The 26,542-nt window shown below is 44.2% G+C and overlaps 1 protein-coding gene across 1 annotated transcript in view; it reads left to right on the plus strand.

The window, feature by feature from the left end:
- Positions 1-26,542, plus strand: part of setd3 (SET domain containing 3, actin histidine methyltransferase) — a 110,363-nt gene that overhangs the window by 35,303 nt on the left and 48,518 nt on the right. Inside the window, 3 exon segments of the mRNA XM_086094538.1 lie at positions 2,134-2,282; positions 19,335-19,407; positions 25,423-25,679. Coding sequence (XP_085950664.1) covers positions 2,134-2,282; positions 19,335-19,407; positions 25,423-25,679 — 479 coding nt within the window.

The following is a 26,542-nucleotide window of genomic DNA, read 5'->3' on the forward strand; positions in this document are numbered from 1 at the left end:
AATGAAAGGTACACTGACCGATGGCTTTTCAGCACGTGAATGTTTATAACTGCCCTGTGTGTGAATATAATGAAAAGCTTGACTAGGGCTGGGCGATATGGCCCAAAATTCATATCACGGTAATGGCATATAACACGGTATAGAATTAAATGTTTTTTTTTTTAAATAAATAATTTGCTTACTGGTTTACGTAGTCCTTTATAGAAGCTATATGGATTAAAAAAACAATGAAAGAATACATTTACTTTGGATAACATTATTTTTTGTGCAAATCTTACTGTGCACTCTCTGGTCCAAAATAGTGCAAACAAAAAATATTCAGGGCTCTACACTAACTTTGGTGCTACCAACTTTTTCAGTTGGTCACACCACACAGGCTTTGGTTGCATTGGGGGGGGGGGGGGGGGTACAGATTGACCGTTGTTGCTCAATATGCATAGCGTAGTTTCAGATGACGTAAAGAATGAAAGCGACTCAACATATAGTTGCAAAATATTTTACTGTAACAAGATTTGTCTGCACTAAAACAGGTCAATTATTTTATATTACTTTAAAAGAAATTGGGGGAAAAAAGGCTTTGCTTTTGTGAACATTAGTTTGTTCATTGCAGAGGGGGCAGCTCTTAGCATGCCTAGCATCAATCAAATCTGGCCCTTCAACATTACTTTGGATTAGGTTGCCCAATGTGTTTCCCAACCAGGAGTATGTGAGCACATTGCAGGGGATATAATATGTAAACTCATCAGGTAACTGATGAAAACAAAATAAAACTGTTAAACTATGACTCCGACTGTGTATTTCCTGTTCAATGTTTTGGTTAATGCCTGTTTAAAATGAACTATAGTAAAGGTGCTCCTATTTTTGATGGTAATTGTGATAAGAATTATATATAACAGCAGGTTTATTCATACCAACAACTAGAATGGTGGATAGAAGTCTAATAGATGATTCGGTATTGTAAACAGAAGTGACTAGTTGGACCATTGATTGTAATTAAGTAAAAAAACAACAGTGATATCACACCCATCATTCTTCTTGATGTATGCCAGCTTTTATAGATTGATAGAATGCTTACATGATTTAGATATTTGCAATTATTAAAGTTTAATGCATTGATGGACTTTTTTCTGTCTGAGTTTGAAATGTCTGAGTCAGTCCGACAGTAATTGAATATAGCTGCAGTTTGGCTCGCCGCACACTGTCAATTGTTTACGCTCCTGTTAGTGGCTAGTTGCTAACGCCGCAGTCTTGTGTCATATCATACAGCAACAGACTAATTACCAGACTAATTAACTTTCTTAGCGTCCTTAATTGGCAATATAATATAATTTCAAAGTGGCGTTGTGTTGATGTTGGAAATCGACAGTCGCGTGAGGACGAGTCCAGCTGGTGCCGGGACGCAGATACAATGCATCAACATGCTCTCCCGCGGTAAGACGGTAGCGTCAAAATCTCTACCTTCGGCAAAATGTACCTTATATTCAGTGTTGTCACAGATTACTTGAAAAAGTAATGTGATTACTGATTACTCCTCAAAAAAGCAATCTTGTTACTTTACTGATTACTTTATTGTTAAAGTAACTAAGGGTTCACTCACACTAGGGCTATAGTGCCGTGCCCAAGCACGCTTGCTGCTAAAGTCCGGTAGTGTAAGCGCAATCGATCAGCGCCTGAGTACGCACTGCTTATATTGAATATACCGTTTATATGGCCCAGCTCTACGGTTGAAACTAACCTAAAAAAACAAATGCGCATAACCACCGATCCTTAAATGCAGATTCAACAATTCAAAATCAGAATTGAAAATTTACAAATAAATCATGATAAATGCTCACAAGTTAATACTTGTAAATCACAAATATATTGGATCTGAAAGCCACGTAAAAATCATAAATATGTAGATTTGAAAAGTACATGTGAAAATTGTGAATGTTTGTCGATCTGAAAAACACATGAAAAGTACGTATATTTGTGGGTCTCAATAACGCGTGAAAATCACAAATATACATATATACATACATATAATTTTGAGACAAATCTCTCCCCATAAATATGATGTAGTGTCCTCCAACACTATATTTAATTTCCAATACCCATTGCAAATGTATCTCAAATTGTATTATTTATTTTCAGGTATGTCCGTAGTATTTGAGGGTTGCAGACACAGCTATTTCCAAGGTTTGGTGTCCTGGGCAAAAGTGAATGGGTCTTCCTGTGATGGTGTCCAAGTTGCCAACTTTGGAAAAGAAGGCTATGGTCTTCAAGCCACAAGAGACATAAAGGTGAGAATAACGGTGCAGAAGTCAGATTGAGCTAGATTTTCATAATTGGCCTTGGAGCATCATCTTGTTTTGGACAGATGTTTTTTTTTCTTTAATTACAGATATATTACATATGTGCTTATCACTTGAACTTTATTAACAGGGGTGCACATAAACATTTCCGTGTGGTTCTCAAATGACCCCCTGAGGTTTTTGCTTGGTGCTAATTTTTCCCCCCGACCCATCGACCTCGTGGACTTACGGTACGTCTGGGCAATGTCTATCGTTAAAATGCATAGTCATTTTAAAACCCTATTTATTAACTTAACCCATTAACCTTTAATTCATATTTTCATAACTGCTGATGAAATATCGATTTACAGCTGGATTAATAGATCCTGAGGGGGTCTGTATCATTTTTACTTGCACTAAACAACTTTGAGGAAGGTGGTCTGCCACATAAAGGAACAACAAACATGCAGACTGCTTTACAGCATACGTCACGTCTCCCTTTCCCCATTCGTTCCACAGACGGAAGTCGAGTCGAACATCTATGCATGATAACTGTTGTCATGCAGAAGCTGCAAAACAACCAAAGAAATGAACATATTTTTTTGTCTGAGAAATAATAATATTAATAATAATATTAATAATAATTGCGGCACGGTGGCTGACTGGTTAGCATGTCCGCCTCCCAGTGCAGAGGACGTAAGATCGAGTCCAGGCTTCGGCCTTCCTGGGTGGAGTTTGCATGTTCTCCCCGTGCTTGCGTGGGTTTTCATGCAGACATGCATTGCAAGTTAATTGAACACTCCAAATTGTCAATAGGTGTGATTGTGCGTGTAGATGGTTGTTCGTCTCTGTGTGCCCTGCGATTGGCTGGCAACCAGTTCAAGGTGTACGCCGCTTACTGCCCGAAGCCAGCTGGGATAGGCTGCAGCGCCCCCCGCGACTCCTGTGAGGACAAGCGGTTAAGAAAATGGATGGATGAATGGATAATAATAACAATAATAATACGCTACTTCTTTTCCTTTCGGCTTTTCCCCTCAGGGGTCGCCACAGCGAATCAGTTGCCTCCATCTAAGACTGTCCTATGCATTGTCTGCTCTCACACCAACTACCTTCATGTCCTCTTTAACTACATCCATAAACCTCCTTTTTGGTCTTCCTCTAGACCTTCTGCCTGGCATTTGGAAACTCAGCATCCTTCTGCCAATATACTGACTATCTCTCCTCTGGACATGTCCAAACCATCTCAGTCTGGCCTCTCTGACTTTATCTCCAAAGCCTCTAACATGTGCTGTCCCTCTGATGTACTCATTCCTGATTCTATCCATCCTGGTCACTCCCAAAGAGAACCTCAGCATCTTCATCTCTGTCACCGCCATCTCTGCCGCCTGTCTTTTCCTCAGTGGCACTGTCTCCAGACCAAACAACATTGCTGGTCTCACCACAGTTTTATAAACCTTTCCTTTCATTTGAGCTGAAACTCTTCTATCACACATCACATCTGACACTTTTCTCCACCCGTTCCAGCCTGCCTGCTCACACTTCTTGACTTATTTTCCACACTCTCCATTGCTCTAGATTTTTGACCCTAAATACTTAAACTCCTCCACCTTCTTGATCACTTCTGCCTGTAACCTCACTCTTCCACTTGGGTCCCTCCCATTCACACACAGATACTCCGTCTTGCTACGACTAACCTTCATTCCCCTCCTTTCCAGGGCAAACCTCCACTCTAGCTTCTCCTCCACCTGTTCCTTGTTCTACAAATCACAATGTCATCTGCAAACATCATAGTCCATGGAGATTCCTGTCTAACCTCGTCTGTCATCCTGTCCATTACCATAGCAAACAAGAAGGGGCTCAGAGCTGATCCCTGATGTAGTCCCACCTCCACTTTGATCTCCTCCGTCACACCTCACCACTGTCTTACAGTCCTCATGCATGTCCTGCACTACTTGAACATACTTCTCTGCCACTCCAGACTTCCTCATACAAAACCACAGTTCCTCACTGGGCATACTGTCATAAGCTTTCTCCAGATCTACAAAGACACAATGCAGCTCTTTCTGACCTTCTCTGTACTTCTCTATCAACATCCTCAGAGCAAATACTGCATCTGTGGTACTCTTTGTTGGCATGAAACCATACTGCTGCTCACAAATGTTCACCTGTGCCCTCAGTCTAGCTTCAACTACTCTTTCCCGTAGCTTCAATATGTGGCTCATTAGCTTTATTCCTCTGTAGTTGCCACAACACAACTTTTCCTCCATTCCTCAGGCATCTTATCACTATCTAAGATCCTGTTGAACAACCCAGTCAGAAATTCTACTGCTACCTCTCCTAGACACTTCCATACCTCCACAGGTATATCATCAGGACCGAGTGCCTTTCCACTCTTCATCCACTTCAATGCCCTTCTCACTACATCCTTACTAATCTTTGCTACTTCCTGGTCCACAACAGTCACCTCTTCTAGGCTTTGTTCTCTCATTTTCCTCATTCATCAATTCTTCAAAGTACTTTTTCCATCTTCCCATCACTCTACTGGCATCTGTCAACACACTTCCATCCCTATCGTTTATTACCCTAACATGCTGCACGTCCTTCCCATCTCTGTCTCTTTGCCTTGCCAACCTGTATAGATCAGTCTCTCCCTCCTTATTGTCCAACCTAGCATACAAGTCATCGTAAGCCCTTTGTTTGGCCTTTGTCACTTCTACTTTCACCTTACGCTGCATTTCCTTGTACTCCTTTCTACTTTCTGCAGTCCTCTGTGTCCCACTTCTTCTTAGCTAACCTCTTTCTCTGGATCCACTTCTGCACCTCCTCATTCCACCACCAAGTCTCCTTATCCCCTTGCCTTCCAGATGACACACCAAGGACTGTCCTACCTGTCAATAATAATACTAATAATACAAATAATAGAAGAGCCTACCAGGACTAACATTGGCCCGGCTTTCACTCGCTGATGAGGGGGGATTTCCAACCAACGCTGCCTTTGCGGGGCTCGGCTCTTTTCCTGCTGGACTAGTAGGTAGCTTTCCATGCTCAAATAAAAATGATTATGCTAATGTTAGCTATCAGAAACGTGTGTGATATCAATGAATAGCCATCAGCTTAACAGTTGGCCATTCCACACTGACCTGACCAGTCACGCAACACTCAAAAGTGCTGTAAAGAACTAGGTTGTGTTGTGTGCTTTCTTGTTTCCGAGTGCTTGTGATTGCATCACAGGAAGGGATGTGAATGCATTGGAGCATCTAGCAAGAATGGATGTACAAATATCAAGTCTACACAAAAATCTCAATTGGTTACGAAGACATCTTTCATCAAAGGCAAGAAGTTGTGCCCATGTTCAGCACAGCAGCAGATTTATGAATGAATGTGGACTAGCGATCCATACGTGTTCACTTTGATCCTCGTTTACGACTTTGTAAGCTGTCTCAAAACATATGGGATTGGAACGCTTGTTCGATGGACAAAAGCATTCATTTGCATGCTTATTTCACACAACTGTCACTAGGTGGCAGCCTGAACAACACATACCAGTGCATCATGATACATAGTCATCATACATTACAAACTTGCGGTGCCAACTATCATCCACCCATCCATCCGTTATTTGAACTGCTTATAGTCACTGAAATTAATAGAAAACAAGGTGGGTAAATGCAAATGACGAATCCTACTACATTGCAAAACTTAAAGGTCTCATATTATTCAACTTTTCAACATACTAAAATAGTTCTCAAATGTGTAAAATAAATTTTTGTGACATGCATTCAAAATTTACTTTGGATCTAATATTTTTGCTGTCCCTAAATCAGCCAAAATACGCTGTGTTCAAAACAGCTTGTTTTAGGAGTGTGTCACTTTAGCTGCACCAGGCCACGCCTAGGCCATACCCTTCTATCTCGAAGGGGCAGTAATTTTGGTCTAATAGCCATGTGCTAATGTTGTGAATGGAAACGACTGGCCATCGGGGCAGAAGAAAAGAAAAATACAAGCAAGTCTTTTACACATTTGAGAACTATTATATGTGGAAAAGTGGCATAATGTTTTACCATAAGAAAAAAGTAGCATAACGTTACCACAGAGACTATGTTGTAGCGTTAGTTTGTGATGGTTTAGGAAATTATTATTTTGCCGTAACCAGCAAATCTCTCGCAACCGTTACTTTGCCGTGAATGTCTCCGATTTGCCATAAATGCTTGTAGACATTTACAAGCGGTTATTAATAACACAAATTTAGGCCACTGCACGGTCGCAACGTGCAAGCCGCTCGTCGCGGCCGGTTTGCATCACAAAGTCATGTCTACTAGGTGGTGAGTTGCCAGTCGCGGCAATTAACCACCGTGGATTGTATCTTGACAAAACAATACGCAACAGTTTCATATTATCCAACCACCGTCTGCTTTATCACATCTGACCTCTTGTAACCAAACAACCTCCACACGACAAATGTAGCTCCCACTTTAGGCACTAAAAATACACCTGTAATATGGTAGACGGTGCATATCTCTAACTAGAAAGGATAGGAAGGAAGGCTAAATCAAAAATGATAAACTTATATCTTTCCCGTTTGCAGTCGTGTCACACTGTTGGGACCGATCCATTATGTTTAAACGTGTTGCAAGTCCAGCTCCGAACAGGCTTTCAGTAACAAAACAGTACTTTGAGAAATGAAGTCTGTACACGTCCTTCACAAATAAAATTAATCCACTGTCTTTTTAAAGACTTGGGACGAAGGAAGCAACCACTTTTTCCTGATCATTGTTGGAGAGGGGAGGGGAAGAAAAAGAAAGGAGCAGACAGCTACTCGAATTTCAGTGGGCTTGACAAACCTTTGCCAGAGGTGGTGCCACTAACCCGAGGGGGCTGGGTTGAGTGCACTTCTGTCTCTTTTTGACGTCACTAAGTCACGGAAGTTTAATCTGCCCGTTTGAAACACACATTTTAGAAAGGAGGAGAAAGCTAAAGAAGTCGCGGACTGACTCATTTCATACCTGGTTGGATTATAGACAGGCCGGGGATGCATATTGTTGATTAAAAACCCAACTAAAGTGCATTTTCATACTATGGGACCTTTAACTAAGGCCTTGTCTACACGTAGCCGGATATTTTAAAAACTAATATTTCCAGTGTAGAAAAGAAGTCTGCTCACATTGCCTCGTTTGTTTAAAAAAAATGCCATAAAAAATCGACAGTGCCGTGCACAGACATTTTGGGGGCCGAGTTCTCTGGGGGGGGGAACAAAGGGCACTTTTGCGCAAATAGCGATTATTTGGGTTGTCGTAATGGCAAACGAGAAATTTAGAATGAAGGGAGTTGTAATTTCCTCAGCAACCTCTGTGGGCACCACGTTGACTTTGCTTGTTTGTAGGAGCAAAATAAACGATAAAAATCCTATTATAAAGTATTCATAATCTGAAGTTTCTACTTTAGTTAATCATGGAGTTCTTTGCTTTAATAAGATAATTACTAATCCACTCAGAAAACACAAATGATTCGGCAGAAATTGACTTTCTAGAAAACACATTTATTTAGTAAACACACACATCACAGTCACAGCCTAACCTATTAATGTGAATTAAAGATAAAAAGAAAACATGCATACATAAACAAACATAGCGGCGAGCTTACCTGCTACCTGTTGCTGCTTCCCTGCTCCACTATTCCAGTCCAGCTATGTGGATCAGCTGTGTGTGGCTTGTTTTGTGCTGGTTCGTCCTGTCTGTCCTCCACCATCCATCGGCAGCGTTTTACCAGTATGCGACCACTGAGTTCAAACTTTATTTTAATCCACACGGTCCACCACTGCCTTCTCTGCTCCATCACCCGGACATCCTCTGCGTGCCCGTATGAAGATCCACTCACCGGGGCTCACGCTGAAATTACCAATATGACAACTCCAGCTCCAACAGGTCGTTCTGGTTCACCGCACACCGCCCTTAGAAAAACACCGGACGCCGCGCGCATCCCTCCGTGTTGACCCGCGTCCCGAGGTCGGCTAGCGTAACTGTCGCTAGCAGCTGCACTTCTGTCAGCGTTGGCCTGCTGAACATCCGCTCCCTTACGAATAAGGGCCAGCTTGTCCAAGACCTCCTGACAGACCGTGACTTTGACATTTTGTGTCTGAGACCTGGCAGCAACCTAACGACTTCGGTACTCTCAATGAAGGTACTCCACCGGACTTCTTTTACCATTCTGTACCTCGCATGACTGGGAGAGGAGGTGGTCTCGCAATGATATAACGGGATAACTGGAATTTTGCGCCCGTAAATGTGCCAGCTCCACTGGCTCCCCATCACACACCGCAACCAATATAAAATCCACAACCTCGCCCCTCCATACCTGACCGACCTTATCCACATTGCCTCACCTGCCCGCTCTCTTCGTTCCTCGCCGTCTCTCCTCCTCACTGTCCCGCCTGCCCGCCTCTTCACCATGGGGAGCAGAGCCTCCAGTCGCTCTGCTCCCCAGCTCTGGAACACTCTCCCCGCTGACCTGCGTAAAATAGACTCAATAACCCATTTGAAATCCATTCTCAAAACTCATCTCCTAGAACTGCTTCGACTTTTCTTAAATTTTTTTTTATTCTATTTTATTTTACCTTATGTTGTTCTTACCATTGTATTTGTATGTTTTAACTGTTGTTGTAAGGCGACATTGAGTGTCCAGAAAGGCGCCTATAAATAAAATGTATTATTATTATTATTCATGCCAAGCTTCTAGGCGGTAGTAGTTAGACAAATACTGTTTGTCTCTAACGTCACTTACACATTACGTCACACAAGCACGGACTATCAGTACAAACGACTTTTTATTTTAAATCAACTAAACATGTACACACACAAAGAGTGAGTACATCATAAAGGAACGTAGAGGATAAAAACAAAATAAATGCAAATACGGTACAAAATAATAATAATAATAATAATAAAAAAAGCTTCACTTGTTTTTTAACAACTTTATTCATGCAACTTATGATAACAAAAACACAAGCTTTTAGGACCTGTGGAGCGATCGTTGGGGTTTACTGTCCTGACACGTTCTCCTTCCACTAAACGTAAAAAGAAAACAACAACAACAAAACGTTTGATGTCTGGAGCCAACGCCACAGAAACGAAGGCTATATAATAAGAAACTAAAATCACCTGGCAGTGCTTAAGCAGCACCCAGGCTTCGCTGCAGCCAGCCCGAAGAGGTGCAATTGTGCAGCTCTTAAGCATTTCCCCCGCAAGCATTTCCCCCAGTGGCACAGACCCCGCCACTCGCATCCCAGGGTCGCTGGTGTCATGTCTTGTTTCGTTCTGCCCTCTGCTGGTCATTTGTTTCCTGTCTTTTTTTAGTTTTCATGAGTGTCGCTGGGCGGAGTCCCTGCGTCTCACCTGCAGGCAATCCCAATCAGCAGCCTATTTAGACGCAGGACTCACGGGAGGAAGATTGCCAAGTTACTGTTCTTGCTAGTTGCCATTGCCACAGCATTTTGTTACCCTTTTGCTTGTACGTGTTATCTCCTAGAACCTGCCAGTAGTACTTTTTCTCTACAGTTTTTTGTAAGTACTGCTGTGATTGTTCTGGTTGTTGATTTGTACGTATCTTTTGTTTTCGTTCTTTATCTTAGTATCTTCCTCCCGTGGTACTCCGTCCACCTTCCTTGGTTAGTCATTTTGGTTTTCTGTAGGTACATGTTGACCTTTTGTCACATCACTTTTCGTTAGTATTCAATCATGCGGCAAGCTCCTTTTGTTCAATAAAAACTGTAAAACTTGCCCACCATTTGCGTTGCATTTGAATCCTTCACTTGCTCTTTTGCTCACACCTAACAGCTGGAGCATTCACTGGGTAAAAATTGAACACTTTCCCGCTTCCATGGATGACTTACAGGAGCACATACAACCACCAAGAGTGGCCAGTTGCTCCCTCAGGATCCCTGGTTTGCCGCCCGGGTACAAGGAGGCAGCCCTCTGCCTCCTGGAGCCATCCAGGAGGACCTCCAGGAGACCAGGGATTTCCAAGAATTTACTCGCGCGCGGCAGTGGTTGCTCTCCTGGGTAAATTGTGGGGCCATGTCTGCCCTTTATCTCCGGAGCGGAATGTCGTGGAGTGACGGGACCGACATTGTTGGAAAGCTCCCAGAGAGCTACTTGGGGGTTTCTGACCCCGCCACTACCACAATGCCTTCTGGAATATAAACAAAGTTTGGTCCTAGAGAGCCACAGTCCTGCATGTTTTCGGTGTCTCCTGCCTACAACCCAGCTCATAATTACGTTCTGCAGGAGCCTCTCAGCTGTGTTCGAGGAGGGAGACATCAAAAACATGCAGGACTGCAGCTCTCTAGGACCGAACTTGCCTACCCCTGACCTAAAACAACAAACCCGTAATTCTTAACTGTAAAAAGAAAAAGAAAAAAAAAAAGCCATCTCAAAGAATGCTGGATACTCCTTCGCTCCTTGTGGACAACACAAGGCTTGAAATAATCTGTTTTGCATAGGAGTTTGCGTGTCTACATACATGTGCATTTTTAGCCTCATCAAAACAAGGATTTTAAAGTTTTTCAAAAAATTGAACAGCGGGGGCAGCCCCAAAAGCTTTGCTGGGATGCTTGCATTATCTACAAGTGGATACTTAAGTTGAGACTAGATCTGTTCTACTACTTATGTCACAGCATAGCAACAAGCTTTGGCTGGCTAATACAGCACATAAACACGTTGCACTTTCACTCCTAAAGTTAGTAATGAAAGCCTCCATGGCGGCATATAAAAGTTGCAAGTAGCGACATTTTCACGAAGTGATTACAAGGAGTGATTAACAAGTGAGAAATAATAATAATAATAATAATGCATCAGATTTATATAGCGCTTTTCTAGACACTCAAAGATGCTTTACAATGGAATGGATACATTATTCATGCACCTGGGGCAGGCTGAGGGAAGTGTCGCTGCTAGTGGGCGCCTACGCCTCCGACCACCACCAAACATTCACACCTTCCATACACCAGTGTGATTAGCACTGGAGGCAATGTGTGAAGTGTCTTGCCCAAGGACACAAAGACACGTGACTTGGGGAGCGTGAGGATCGAACAGCCGACCTTCTGGTTACTGAACGACCGTCTCCACACCCTCAGCCATGGCCGCCACGCTACGGTGAAAAAGACAGAGAAGATGTCCTAATTGCTATGCTACCGGCTAATGTTATCGTTGTTGTGGCATTAAGTGCTTGGGTGATCGATTACACTTTTCACAAAAGTCGCTGTAGTGGCTAAGTCCATCCTAAAGCCACTGAGGGTGCAATAGACGTGTTTGATGTGTTTGACGAGCTTGATTGCTTTGTTGGAAAAACAGGTATTTTGCTGTTACCTTTTAAGCGGATTTATTTCCTCACTTTAACAAGCTTCTTGTGCCAATTTACATTCAAATCTTTCCGATAATAAGCACAATGTGCCCAACTCCTAGCGACCCTAATAGCGGTCTAAAAACTGTATTGCTCCAAGTCTAATTACACACCTGTAACTGATGAGCACCTGTTGGCTTAAGTAGGAAACAAGGGTGACACCTAAGGTCCATCTTGGTGACCCGCATGCTACAACACGAAATGGCTCCTACACACCGGCCCCTAATTGTGATGGTTTACAAACAGAACAATTTAAAATGTACAACAGAAAGGAGCCATAAATAGTACAATGAACATATACATATTTTGATGCAAAATATACACTGCGACCTTTTCATGCAACCTCATGTAGCAAAGTATTGATACAAGCCAGTCCATGATAGCAAACTTTGCATGTATTTTTCTCTTAGCTTCAACTTGCTTTACCTTTAGAAAATTGCAGGTTTTCCTATACCTATTGCTAAATACATCTGAGACAATTACTGAATGGGCATTTACCTATTGACCATTTACATCGACGTCACGTGATCACGTGACTGCCGTATGACGTAAGGCGGAAGGAAATGATTGTTGATTGGAAGTGGACGTGACCCGGAGCGACTTAGTGACTTAGCAACTGCTATTTTACAAATTAAGTTATTATTGCCAATAGAGCCATGGAATCTACTACTTCAACCAAAGTTCGCCTGTCAGTCGAAGTTGCACATTTAGTCGGGATTCATAGAGTGCAAGTTGGAGATCGCTAGTTTGAAACAGCCCCTTACCCTCTGTTGCCTGCTGTTTTTACCAAGTTAATCAAATCGCCGACTTAGCCTGAATTCACAGCGTACGACCTTTATCATTATGTAGTCAATGCCGTCTCTCCTCCTTACACTGGGGTTGATTCAAAAGCTTGTCGCTGGCTGAGTCTCTGGGATGAGATGCTACGCTCACACCGGGGGACAATATACCTCGTAATGCAAAGGTAAAACTTGTTTATCATGCTAACTGACTTATTTTTACATAGTCCTTTCTATATTGAAACACTGTGATGATGTTATTATTTACTAGCATGGAACAAATGACTATCGTAGTGGCAAGCTATGCAGTAATATCATGAATATGACTCCGGCTCCAGAGTGGAAAAACTCCAAGCACAAAGACGAAATCCCCCATTATTAAACAAAATCCCCCATTATTAAACAAATGCACTTAATAGTTTTGAAGAAGGTGCATTTTAAAACTAAGCTGTGTGTTCGTGCAGTTAGAGTGGCTCGTTAATGTGATTTGAAACACACAATTCGACACTTCTGTTGCAATCTTTGTTAGAGTGTACGTTTACTAGTAAAATGTATGAACATTTATCGACTAAATACATTTATCTACTAACCTTGCAAAAAATGGTCGCTGCAAATCCGCGAATACTTTGTGGGCTGCCATTCCTTTCTGTTGATTGCTGCTATCAATCTACGTCTTTTGTCTTCATTAGTAGGTATGCGATAAAAAGCAACATTTGGTTTACTCCTTTGTCTGTCTGTACAACCGACCGCACAGCAAGGTATGACCATTTTATAAGATAATCGATTAGATAAAGGACATTACACTGTACGAGATTCAATGGTTACAATACAGGCAAGTGGCTCTTTTGCCGTCCAGCGTCCCGTAGGGGGCGTTCCCATGAGGGCTGTGACATCACGTGCAAAAGGTCAATACATGCCTGTCATGTGGTTGGTCAAATGTCCTCATTGGCAATGATGATACTTTTCTGTATGTGTGGGTATTATGTGTGGGTATTATTTGGTCACCCTCATGAACTTGATTTTAACTGTCAAGATCTAATGAGGACAGAAATGTTTTCCGGCCCCTTTTTGGCCACAATACTCGTGAGATGCAGATGTTGTCAACATGAAGCACAGTTATGATTTTAAGTCTTAACCACAACTTTTGCCTTGTAGGTCAAATGCGTACTGCAGTCCCGACTTCAGTGGCCTGCACAAAGCAACCAAAACAAAACTCTTCCTCCTATAGAAAGCGTGTTTGTCTCTGTTCCTTCTTATGAGTTGACATTCTGCCAAATTTCCGCCCTTCCAGTAAAGCAGTTAACTTCACAACACGTTTTCTTTGCCCATTTGTGTATTGTTCGATCCAGCCTTGGTGGCCTTGTCCAGATTCAAAGAGTTATGTGTAATCAAAATTTGTTCTGGCTGATACTTGTGTAAACAAGTAATACTTTTGCGCTGCTGAACACAACTGAATCAATGGTGAAGGCAGGGTTTTACTGAACCGGGCCTTTTACTTCATTTCATTAAAAATTACATCGCCATGGTGTCAAGGTAAGATTTAATCATTATATGCCTATAGTTAACTGTAGAATGCCTTAATATACCTGAAGCTTTGTTTTACAAATAAATGTCCAAACTATTATTTGTGTCTGCGTTTTTGTGATCCAACTCCTGAACATAACAGAATTGTCCGACCATATGGATCCCACAGACTCAAATAAGCTGTGCCATGCCCTGGCCTCCCAGGGACAGTTGGTTGGATGTCATGAGCAGTCCTTGACTGAGTTTAGGGAGTGGCTAAATTCAGTCTAAATTCTAAAGTCTTTGATCATCCTGTCAAAAGCAAGGAAGTTGGAAGTGGATTATGCCCAAGGGGACCATTCTGTTGCGGACTACTCCATTGAATTCCCCATACTAGCAGGCGAAAGCGGTTTCAATGACACTGCTTTGTGTAGTATTTTTCCGCCGGGGCCTGGACCCGCGAGTAAAGGATGAGCTAGCTGTCAGGGATTAAACAACTGATTTAGAAGGACTCATCGCTCTTGCCATACGACTGGACAATTGCTTGCGGTGGAGAGAACGTCGCATGTAGCGTCCCAGGTACTCCTCGCGTACGACCGGGACGGTCCCAACGGATCCTGGAGGTGGTCTTGGGCTTGCGACATCTGTCATAGAGCCAGTGAGGAAAGACCAAGTTTCTGGAGCGGAGCCCATGCAGATTGGCGGAGGACGTCTCAGCCAGGCCGAGCGATTGCAACACATCCAGACTGGGGCCTGCTTCTACTGTGGTCAACTAGGTCACCAAGTATCTTCATGCTCGATCAGACCTCCGCGTAGTGCTGCTCCTGCTTTGATTCTGAGAGGACAACGACCGGTGGAGAACCAGTCAGCCAGTTCCAGCACCAACCACCAGTGTGAGTAATATGAGGACGATACAGAACTTTAAGGAGTTTTAGGGGTCCTTAACTGTCCTACCCTCCAACTTCGAAAACCTAGACAGGTGTTAGACCTCGACGGACGCCTTCTGGCTGAAGTAACCCGCATTACAGCTCCCCTTAATCTAACACTTTCTGGCAACCATAGCGTCTTGATCATTCCAGCACAATCTGCCCCTGTCGTTTTAGGCCTTCCATGGTTGAAGATGCATAATTGTGACATTACCTGGGACATCCCTGCCATAGAGAATTGGAGTGTTTACTGTCATTCCCACTGCCTGAAACCCACTGAGGACGTCAGTCAACCATTAGACAAACCTAGTCTCGAGGTCATTGAGTTGAATAACGTCCCTTCCGAGTATCATGACTTGCAATAGGTATTCAGCAAAGACCGAGCCCAATCCTTGCCTCCACATTGTCCATATGACTGCACAATAAACCTTGTCCCGAATGCCCCATTACCAAATTCCAAACTGTATCAGGTGTCCCAAACCGAGCAGGAAGCATTACACGAGTACATAACTAAGTCACTAGCTGCCGGTTTGATCCGCCCTTCGTCTTCACCGGTGGGTGCCGGGTTCTTCTTCATTGATAAGAAGGACAAAACCTTACGTCCGTGTTTAGATTACCAGGGCCTTAACGACATTATGGTCAAAGATAAATACCCACTACCGCTTTTGGATTTAGCTTTTGCTCCCTTACAGACAGCAACATTGTTCACCAAATTAGATCTCCGGAGTGCGTATCATTTGGTGAGGATGAAAGAGGGTGATGAGTGGAAGACAGCATTTAAAACTCCGTTAGTTCACTTCCCCAGCTGTTTTTCAACGGCTAATAAATGATGTGTTGAGAGACATGCTCAATCAGTTTTGTTTTGTTTACCTTAATGATATCTTAATCTTTTCCAAAGATCTCAGTGAACACCGTTACCATGTCAGAATGGTGTTACAATGCTTGCTGGAGAACCGACTTTATGTGAAGGCCGAGAAATGCAAGTTCCATTCTGAGTCAGTACAATTCCTGGGGTTCATTGTAGAGAAGGGTCACTTGAGAGCAGACCCCGCGAAGATCCAAGCAGTGATCGACTGGCCAACCCCAACCACGAAGACGCAGTTACAGCAGTTTTTGGGCTTCGCTAATTTTTATCGGTGCTTCATACGAAATTATAGCCAGAGAGCAGGACCTCTGATGAGGCTCACGTCAAATAAGGTGCAGTTTGAATGGAGCCCAGAAGCTGAGTCCGCCTTTGTCAAACTCAAAGATTTATTCACATGTCCACCAGTGTTGAATCATCCTAATCCTGAACTCTGTTGTCGAGGATGACGCATTGGACCAGAAGCTCCACCCCTGTGCCTTCTTTTCCCGACGCCTCAGTTCGGCTGAAGCTAATTATGACGTGGGTAACCGCGAGTTGCTGGCCATCGTTCTGGCTCTGCAGGAGTGGAGGCACTAGCTGGAGGAGGCCAAGGAACAATTTAGTCTTCACGGACCACAAGAACCTGGCCTACATCCACCAAGCAACTCAACTCCAGACAGGCTTGTTGGGCGCTGATCCTCGCCCGGTTCAACTTAACCGTGACTTACAGAAATGGCTCCTCCAACACCAAACCCAATGCGTTGTCTAGGATCCATGATCCTGCCGTGGAGGACACCAGCAACAAGACCATTGTTCGAAGTGACCGGGTGGTGGGAGCATTACGGTGGGAGATAAAAAGAAAAGTCCAAGAAGCCCTCCACCATGCTCAAGTTCCAAACGGCGGTCCGGAGGGAAAATTGTTTGTCCCCGACCATCTGCGCACAAAGGTGCTTAAATGGGGACATGCTTTGCGGGTCGCTTGCCACCCCGGAGTGATACGCATGCATTTCCTCATCACTCAGCAGTTTTGGTGGCCTAGAATGCAGACCAACATAGTCTAGCTCATCAGTGCCTGCTTAGTTTGTGCCTGCAGTAAGGCTTCCCATCGATCTCCAGCAGGATTGCTACAACCTTTACCCATTCCATCACGTCTGTGGTCACGTGACATTGGACTTTATTACTAGCCTCCCTGCTTTCCGAGGAAACACAGTAATACTGACTGTAGTAGATTGTTTCTCTAAAATTGCTTATTTCATTGCCCTGCCAAAGTCAAAGGAATCCACATTGACATTGTCTCCCAGTTCATATCACGTGTGTGGACGAAATTTTGTGTAGCCTTAGAAGCCTTTCTTCAGGCTGTCACCCACAAATAAATGGACAGACAGAAAGGGTCAATCAAGACTTGGAGGCCGCTCTTCGCTGTGTCTGTCACCGTCTTGGTCCAGTCACCTACCTTGGGTGGAATATGCCAACAATTCATTCGTCTCCTCTGCCAGAGACCCCTTCATGTCAGCTTATGGATACCAGCCCCCCTCGTTTCCCTTTCAGAAAGGGGAAGTGGCCATCCCATCGATACAGCATCACCTCCGGAGAGCCCATAAGGTGTGGTGGGAGACCAGAGCCGCACTTTCACGCACCGCTGACCGCAATTGACAGATTGCTAACCGTCAGCGGCTACCTGCTCCAACCCACCCGGGTCAGGAAGTGTGGCTCTTCACAAGGAATATGCATTTGGCTGAGGGGTCCAGGAAGATGGATCCCCGTTTCATTGGTCCCTTCGAAATCGAGTCTGTGGTCAATCCAGTCTCTGTCACGCTCAAGCTCCCACTGACTTTAAAAGATCATCCGGTATTCCACGTTTCACTGATCAAGCCGGTTGTCTCCAGTCCACTGAGCCCGCCAACGGTGCCTCGTCCTCCTCCTCAGCTGATCGATAGTGAGCCAGTTTATACAGTCAGGGAAATTCTTGATTCTAGGAGAAGAGGGCAGGGTGTGCAGTATTTGGTCGACTGGGAAGGCTATGGGCCTGAGGAACGGCAATGTGTTCCCCGCTCCTTGATTCCCGATCTGTCGTTACTGCACAACTTCCACTCCCTCCACCCGTCTAAGCCAGGTCGTCCATCAAGGGGCATCCTTTGAGGGAGGGGTACTGTCATGTTTGTGCACTCAGACTTTATCCTTTGTGTTGCAACTGCCTGATGTAATCAGCAGCCTATGAGAGGCGACCACAGACTATAAAAGGAACAGCGGAAGACACATTCTGTTTGTCGGACCATTCATCTGCTTGGCTTCACAGCCCAATGAATGATAGTTAGCTACCTAGCTCCACGTATCTTGATCCACGATCCCTTCTCGCTGTTTCTGGTCAAGATTTCGCTGCCTCGTCTAGTCGTGAGTACGTTTTGCGCAAACCGCTTTGTTAAGGACATACTGGGCATTCCATGTTTAGCATTTGGCCCTGGCTGATGCAAGAGCCTTTGTTCGCTTTGTCATGTCACTGTTAGCCTCGATGATTGCATAACCTTCAGTTGAAGCTTTGTTTTACAAATAAATGGCAAAAGTTATTCAGTTATTCTTTAAAAAAAATCTACAACAAAAACTCTACAATTTCATGTTTAAGTGACATTAAACAGATGTATCAAATGAGAAATGCAGCCATTAGTAATACTGCTATATAAAATTATCAAATGCAAACAGAAGAGGCACAGTAACTGGCATATTTTTCACAAAATGTATTCATCTAAATAAGAGGGATACAAAACATTCAGACAAAAATTGATTAAAAATAATAAAAAATTATGAGTGTAATGTAATTTAGAGAACATTTATTGTGCAGATTTCAAAAGTCAAAATCAAAACTCAGGACTGCATTGTGAAAACAAACAAATAGCATTTAGTGATATTAAATAGTATATAATAGTATATCCATCAATTTTCTGACTTGCTAATCAATATTAATAAACGTTTAATCCTCCTCCTAGCTGACGTACGTGACACCATAACAATCACATCACTTCCTGTTTACCGAAGTGTGTAGCATTAGTTTATCTCTCTAGATACTCATTAAATTGCCTATTTTGCTGTTCAAAGTTGGACACGCTCCACTTAACGCGGTTCAAATGAGACTAGGGGCCATTTCATTGCACTTACGCATTGCAAATGTAAAGGATAATTGATTGCTTTGAATTCATTTGGACAGAATGTTTACTGATAAAGGCTACTTTTCTCATTATCCCATGGAAGTCTCAGAAAAAGTGGGCGTGCGTTTAGTCCTCAGAGGCAGTGTGGGGTGTTGATCCGCTCCTAATGACGTCAAACAGTGCCAACAGTTTGTCTTCTCAGGTTGGGGGTTGCTGGTGCTTGGAGAGCAGAATGACCTAGAATTTCTCATAGAGGGGCAAATGGAGGAAAACACAACTTTGGTGATGTTTTTGGTGGGGAATTAGCATTTTAACATAGCTAAAAGCTCCAAAAAGTTATTTTTTTCGACGTTGCTGTCCCTTGAAAAGGGCTTTCCTTCAGCTGTTAATTTTTACTGCCAGTAAGCATTGTTTTGTAGAAATATTCTACCAAACATTTTTTCTTACTTTTTGTGCTGGTTGTATTCTTTGCATAGGCAGAAGAACTGTTCTTGTGCATTCCGAGGAAGATGCTGATGACTTTGGAATCAGCAAAGAATTCCATCCTTGGTGAGGAATTTAGATCATTTCATTAGGAGTGTGAAGACAACTAAAGGTTTAACATTTCATTTTTTACCATATACTGGTTCTGAACCCCGGTCCTCGAGGACCCCTATCCAGCCTGTTTTCCATGTTTCCCTCAGTCAACACAGCTGAGGATTGTTATCAGGCTTCATGCAGAGCTTGCTGATTAGCTGATCATTTGAAACACCTGTGTTGGCTGTGTGAGACATGGAAAACAAGCTGGATAGGGGTGCTCGAGGAGCGCGGTTGAGAACCACTGCCATATATAATATGCATTATTAAAATTTTGGTAACACTTTATAACGATTGTTAGTTAATCATTTGCATTGATTAAATATGAAGTCATGTCCACAGCATTTGTGTGTTAATAGTAGCTATTTGAAGGAATATCACTCCCGAAGTTGATGCTAATTTAATGGGATAGTGTTAATTTCGTCAATGAAAACTAAACAAAAATAATTTCGTCGATGCACATTTTTACCGGACTAAAACTAGACTATACTAGACAAGACTATAACCCCCATTAATAAACAATAACTGGGACTGAATCAGTATGCTTTTTAGTCGACTCATTAAGACGATACAAAAATGTACCTCACTTAATGAACACTGGACTAAAATCTTTGGACATTTTAGTTCATGAGCAAAAACTAGACGAAAATTATATGATTTTGTAAAATCTTGTCTCTGCTAATCTGTCACTGTGACACTCATGTGACACACCTTTCAAATCTGCAGCTAGCAAGTGCAACATGCACAAACACATGGGACAGATGGATTCACGGTGAAACAAAAATTTAAAAAAATAAGTAAACTACAGTTAAAACATTAATCCAACGGCTATAACGTTCCAACAATAATGCTAATCCGACCGCTAACTAATGGAGACTAATTTACTAGCACATAGCCTGGGTCATAGTAGCCACTTGTTGATATATTGTAATTGTGTGTGAAGTTTGTTTTCATCAAAAAAGATGAGAGAACATTTTATGTGAAATACTTTTAGATCTGAAATGTTCAATATAATTTGCTGACAAAAATATATAGAGGGGTAAAATGATTGTCCTGACTAAAACTGGACTAAAATGTTGACAGTTTCTGTTGACAAAAAAAACCTACACAAATAAAAAAGTTTTCTTGGACTAAAATAAAGACAAAATGCTAGATTTATAGTCAAATACTGTGAGGATGAGGTTGACTAACTACGATAAAAACTAACAAGCGTGAAATTGGACTAAAACAGATTCAATTCTAAAATGGCGGATAGAATTAACACTATAATGTAATCTCCCATTGACTTTAGCGTTAGCACAAGCGATGTTTTAAAAATAAAGCACATTTTGTATTTAAATATACAATGTGCGTAATTAGGGCCCGAGCTGCAACCACTGCAAGGGTCCCTATTGTTTTTGTAAAGATTCTTTTTAGGGCCTGAGCAGCGACCGCTGCGAGATCCCTATTGTTTCTGTAGGAATTCTTCTTCTTTATTCTCAACAAATGAACACATTTTTGGTTACCTAAACATGTATGAAAACTTACCACACTTTGCACACTCTTTGGGCCCGGCAAAAAATTTGATATTATGAAGTTGCCATAACAGCATGCCTCTAGCGTACCCAAGCGTGGACAAATACTAAAATTGGCAGGCACGTGTAGCACCCTGAGACGCACAGAAAACTCAGTAGAAACCATATCCTAAAATGTACAGGAAGTGAACTATGTATTTTCGAATGTCTAATTTTGGCCCATTTTTGCACATTCACTATAGTCATTCTTTTTGCCCATTTGCCCAAAATTTTCATCCAATTTTCTTCTAACTTGGCATGTTGTCATCTCAAGACCAGGGAAAACAACTCCGGGAAAAATATTGACTTTTCGAAATACTATGAGGTGGGCGGGGCATCAAATTTTGCCTTTAATTTTTCCTTTGTCACAAAAGAGGAAATGCTTTAATAACTCCCCTGTACAAGCTCCAAAAAATCTCAAATTTCACATGTATCTTAAGTCATTTGCTCCCAAAAACGTATAAATATGTTATGTTTTAAGTGTCCCAAAGACTTATTCATACATGTTGTTATGCTAGAGCATGCAGAAGGCTTTTATGCAGCCTCTCAACTGCAAAGAACGTTCCGTTCCGTTCCGTCTTCAATTCCGCTTATCCGGGGTCGGGTCGCGGGGGCAGCAGCTTTAGCAGGGAAGCCCAGACTTCCCTCTCCCTAGCCACTTCAGCCAGCTCCTCCGATGGGATCCCAAGGCGTTCCCAGGCCAGCCGTGAGACGTAGTCTCTCCAGCGTGTCCTGGGTCGTCCCCGGGGCCTCCTGCCGGTAGGACATGCCCGGAACACCTCCCCAGGGAGGCGCCCAGGAGGCATCCGAACCAGATGCCCCAGCCACCTCAACTGGTTCCTCTCAACGCGGAGGAGTAGCGGCTCGACGCTGAGTCCCTCCCGAATGACCGAGCTTCTCACCCTATCTCTAAGGGAGAGCCCGGCTACCCTGCGGAGGAAACTCATTTCGGCCGCTTGTATCCGGGATCTTGTTCTTTCGGTCACGACCCACAGCTCGTGACCATAGGTGAGGACAGGAACGTAGATCGACCGGTAAATCGAGAGCTTTGCCTTTCGGCTCAGCTCCTTCTTCACCACAACGGACCGATACAGCGTCCGCATCACTGCAGACGCTGCACCGATCCGTCTGTCGATCTCCCGCTCTAACCTACCCTCACTCGTGAACAAGACCCCAAGATACTTGAACTCCTCCACTTGGGGCAGGACCTCATCCCCGACCCGCAGAGAGCACTCCACCCTTTTCCGACTGAGGACCATAGTCTCGGATTTGGAGGTGCTGATCCTCATCCCAACCGCTTCACACTCGGCTGCAAACCGCTCCAGTGAGAGCTGGAGATCACGGCTTGAAGAAGCCAGCAGCACCACATCATCTGCAAAAAGCAGAGATGCAATGTTGAGGCCACCAAACCAAACCCCCTCGACACTCCGGCTGCGCCTAGAAATTCTGTCCATAAAAATTACGAACAGAATCGGTGACAAAGGGCAACCTTGACGGAGTCCGACCCTCACAGGAAACAAATTCGACTTACTGCCGGCAATGCGGACCAAACTCTGACATCGGTCGTACAGGGACCGAATAGCCCGTATCAGGGGGCCCGGTACCCCATACTCCCGAAGCACCCCCCACAGGACTCCCCGAGGGACACGGTCAAACGCCTTCTCCAAGTCCACAAAACACATGTGGACTGGTTGGGCGAACTCCCACGCACCCTCAAGGATCCTGCTGAGGGTGTAGAGCTGGTCCACTGTTCCACGGCCGGGACGAAAACCACACTGCTCCTCCTGAATCCGAGATTCAACTTCCCGACGGATCCTCCTCTGCAGCAACCCCGAATAGACCTTACCTGGGAGGCTGAGGAGTGTGATCCCTCTAAAGTTGGAACACACCCTCCGGTCCCCCTTCTTAAAAAGAGGAACCACCACCCCGGTCTGCCAATCCAGAGGCACTGTCCCTGATGTCCACGCGATGTTGTAGAGACGTGTCAACCACGACAGCCCCACTACATCCAGAGCCTTTAGGAACTCCGGGCGAACCTCATCCACCGCCGAGGCCCTGCCACCGAGAAGCTTTCCAACCACTTCAGTGACTTCGACCCCAGAGATAGGGGGGGCCCACCTCAGAGTCCCCAGACCCTGCTTCCTCAAAGGAAGGCGAGTTGGTGGAATTGAGGAGGTCTTCGAAGTATTCTCCCCACCGATTCACGACGTCCCAAGTCGAGGTCAACAGCACCCCATCTCCACTATACACAGTGTTAATGGCGCACTGCTTTCCCCTCCTGAGACGCCGGATGGTGGACCAGAATTTCCTCGAAGCCGTCCGGAAGTCGTTCTCCATGGCCTCACCGAACTCCTCCCATGTCCGAGTTTTTGCCTCAGCGACCACCGAAGCCGCATTCCGCTTGGCCAGCCGGTACCTGTCAGCAGCCTCCGGAGTCCCACAGTCCAAAAAGGCCCAATAGGACTCCTTCTTCAGCTTGACGGCATCCCTTACCGCTGGTGTCCACCAGCGGGTTCGAGGATTGCCGCCCCGACAGGCACCAACCACCTTACGGCCACAGCTCCGATCGGCCGCTTCAACAATGGAAGCACGGAACATGGTCCATTCGGACTCAACGTCCCCCGCCTCCCCCTGGACAACGGAGAAGCTCTGCCGGAGGTGGGCGTTGAAACTCTTTCTGACAGGGGATTCTGCCAGACGTTCCCAGCAGACCCTCACAATACGTTTGGGCCTGCCTGGTCGGACCAGCATCTTACCCCGCCATCGGAGCCAACACACCACCAGGTGGTGATCAGTTGACAGCTCCGCCCCTCTCTTAACCCGAGTGTCCAACACATACGGCCGCAAATCCGATGACACGACTACAAAGTCGATCATCGAACTGCGGCCTAGGGTGTCCTGGTGCCAAGTGCACATGTGGACACCCTTGTGCTTGAACATGGTGTTCGTTATGGTCAGTCCGTGACGAGCACAGAAGTCCAACAACAAAACACCGCTCGGGTTTCGATCGGGGGGGCCGTTCCTCCCAATCACGCCCCTCCAGGTCTCACTGTCATTACCCACGTGAGCGTTGAAGTCCCCCAGCAGAACGAGGGAGTCCCCGGGGGGAGCGCTCTCCAGCACACCCTCCAAGGACTCCAGAAAGGGTGGGTACTCTGAGCTGTTGTTCGGTGCATAAGCACAAACAACAGTCAGGACCCGTCCCCCCACCCGTAGGCGGAGGGAGGCTACCCTCTCGTTCACCGGGGTAAACCCCAACGCACAGGCGCCCAGCCGGGGGGCAATGAGTATGCCCACACCTGCTCTGCGCCTCTCACCGTGGGCAACTCCAGAGTGGAAGAGGGTCCAGCCCCTCTCGAGAGGATTGGTAACCCAAGCCGTGTGTGGAGGTGAGTCCGACTATATCTAGTCGGAACTTCTCAGCCTCGCACATCAGCTCGGGCTCCTTCCCTGTCAGAGAGGTGACATTCCATGTCCCCAGAACTAGCTTCAGTAGCCGAAGGTCGGACCGCCAAGGCCCCCGCCTTTGGCTGCCACCCAGCTCACTGCGCACCCGACCCCTTTGGCCCCTTCCACCGGTGGTGAGCCCATGGGAGGGGGGACCCACGTTGCCTTTTCGGGCTGTGCCCGGCCGGGCCCCATGGGTGTAGGCCCGGCCACCAGACGCTCGTCTTCGAGCCCCACCTCCAGGCCTAGCTCCAGAGGGGGGCCCCGGTGACCCGCGTCCGGGCAAGGGAAACGATAATCCAAAGTTTGTATTCATCATTGGGGTCCTTCGAGCCATGCTTTGTCTGGTCCCTCACCTAGGACCTGTTTGCCATGGGTGGCCCTACCAGGGGCATGAAGCCCCGGACAACATAGCTCCCAGGTTCATTGGGACACGCAAACCCCTCCACCACGATAAGGTGATGACTCACGGAGGAGACTGCAAAGAACGGTTGAAGAAATTGTAGTTATTACACAAATGACCAGCAGGTGGCAGCAGAGCATAGGAAATGAACCAGGACCATGTTGAAAAAAACCCCTAAGTTACTTAGAATTCTAAAAAGATTTGTGAATAATGATGAAACTTAGCTATATTCTAATGCTAATTTCTGCAAAATGGAAACAGATAGAATTATACTTTTTTTGGTAGGTTCCATGTTTTTATAGCAATAGAGCACAATATTCTGTGGGCCTTGAAAAATCAGTCAAAGGCCAGTAAAACAGCTGGGAGTGAAGGGGGTTGCTTCAGTGAAAATGGCTGGGAATTAATGAGTTAATAGTCACAGCCTGAAAACATCTATGATAAAATTCAGTTATACATGTAGCGCCACCTAGTGATGACAAGAAATGTCATAATTTACGTTTCTATCTACTGTGCCGGTCTACTGTGTGTGTGGCATTGTCATTTGTCAAAATGGTATTGAAATTCAATGACAACTTTGTGTCTCAGGACCTCTGCTACGCCAGGACCGAATTTTGAAGACAATGGGCAATGTGGCACTCGCCCTCCACCTGCTTTGTGAGCGGGCCACTCCTACATCAATGTGGCTGCCATATATCCGCAGTCTTCCCCAAGATTACAGTACCCCACTGTACTACCAGCCAGAAGAGGTGCAGCTGCTCCTGAGTACACAAGCCATTCAAGATGTCTTTAGCCAGTTTAAAAACACAGCACGCCAGTACGCGTACTTCTACAAACTTTTACAGGTAGGAAACTCACTTTTTGCATTTAGAATACTCTGAACAGGAAAAAGTAATTGTATATGAATAACAGAATGTTGTCAAATTAGGCTGCGTTCACACTGCAGGGCGTGATGCCCAATTCAGATTTTTTTCTTAAATACGATCTTTTTATGTACCGTTAACATTACAAGCCAAGCCACTGAGGCAAGCGACTTTTATCAGTGTCATATGCAAATTTAGCTGTGCCAACGCACGCTACAGATTGATGGACTGGTGGACTCGTTTCGCGGATGTATTAGGAGTTTGATTCATATGTCTTGTCTGCATATTTTATGCAACTTCAGCTGTGCAAACGCCCGCGCTCCTTGTTGGTGGACTGTTTTCAGGCTCACTCCTGGTTGGCTGCTGTCATCGGCTTCCTCATGCGTCAGTTTTGAATGTGCTGTTTACAAACAGCAACAGAAATCCGTCTGTCGCCAGAGTAGCTAGGTTGGAATATATATATATATGTATGTGTGTATATATATATATATATATATATATATATATATATATATATATATATATATATATATATATATATGTATGTGTATATATATATATATGTATGTGTATATATATATATATATATATATATATATATATATGTATGTGTATATATATATATATATATACATGTATGTGTATATATGTATATATATATATGTATATATATGTATATATATATATATATGTATATATATATATGTATATATATATATGTATGTATATATATATATATATATATGTATGTATATATATATATGTATATATATATATGTATGTATATATATATATGTATATATATATATGTATGTATATATATATATGTATATATAATATATATA

The sequence above is a fragment of the Leptonotus elevatus genome, chromosome 14, assembly GCF_054856555.1.
Source record: "Leptonotus elevatus isolate MCC_2025b chromosome 14, RoL_Lele_1.0, whole genome shotgun sequence".
In the NCBI taxonomy this organism is placed as follows: domain Eukaryota; kingdom Metazoa; phylum Chordata; class Actinopteri; order Syngnathiformes; family Syngnathidae; genus Leptonotus; species Leptonotus elevatus.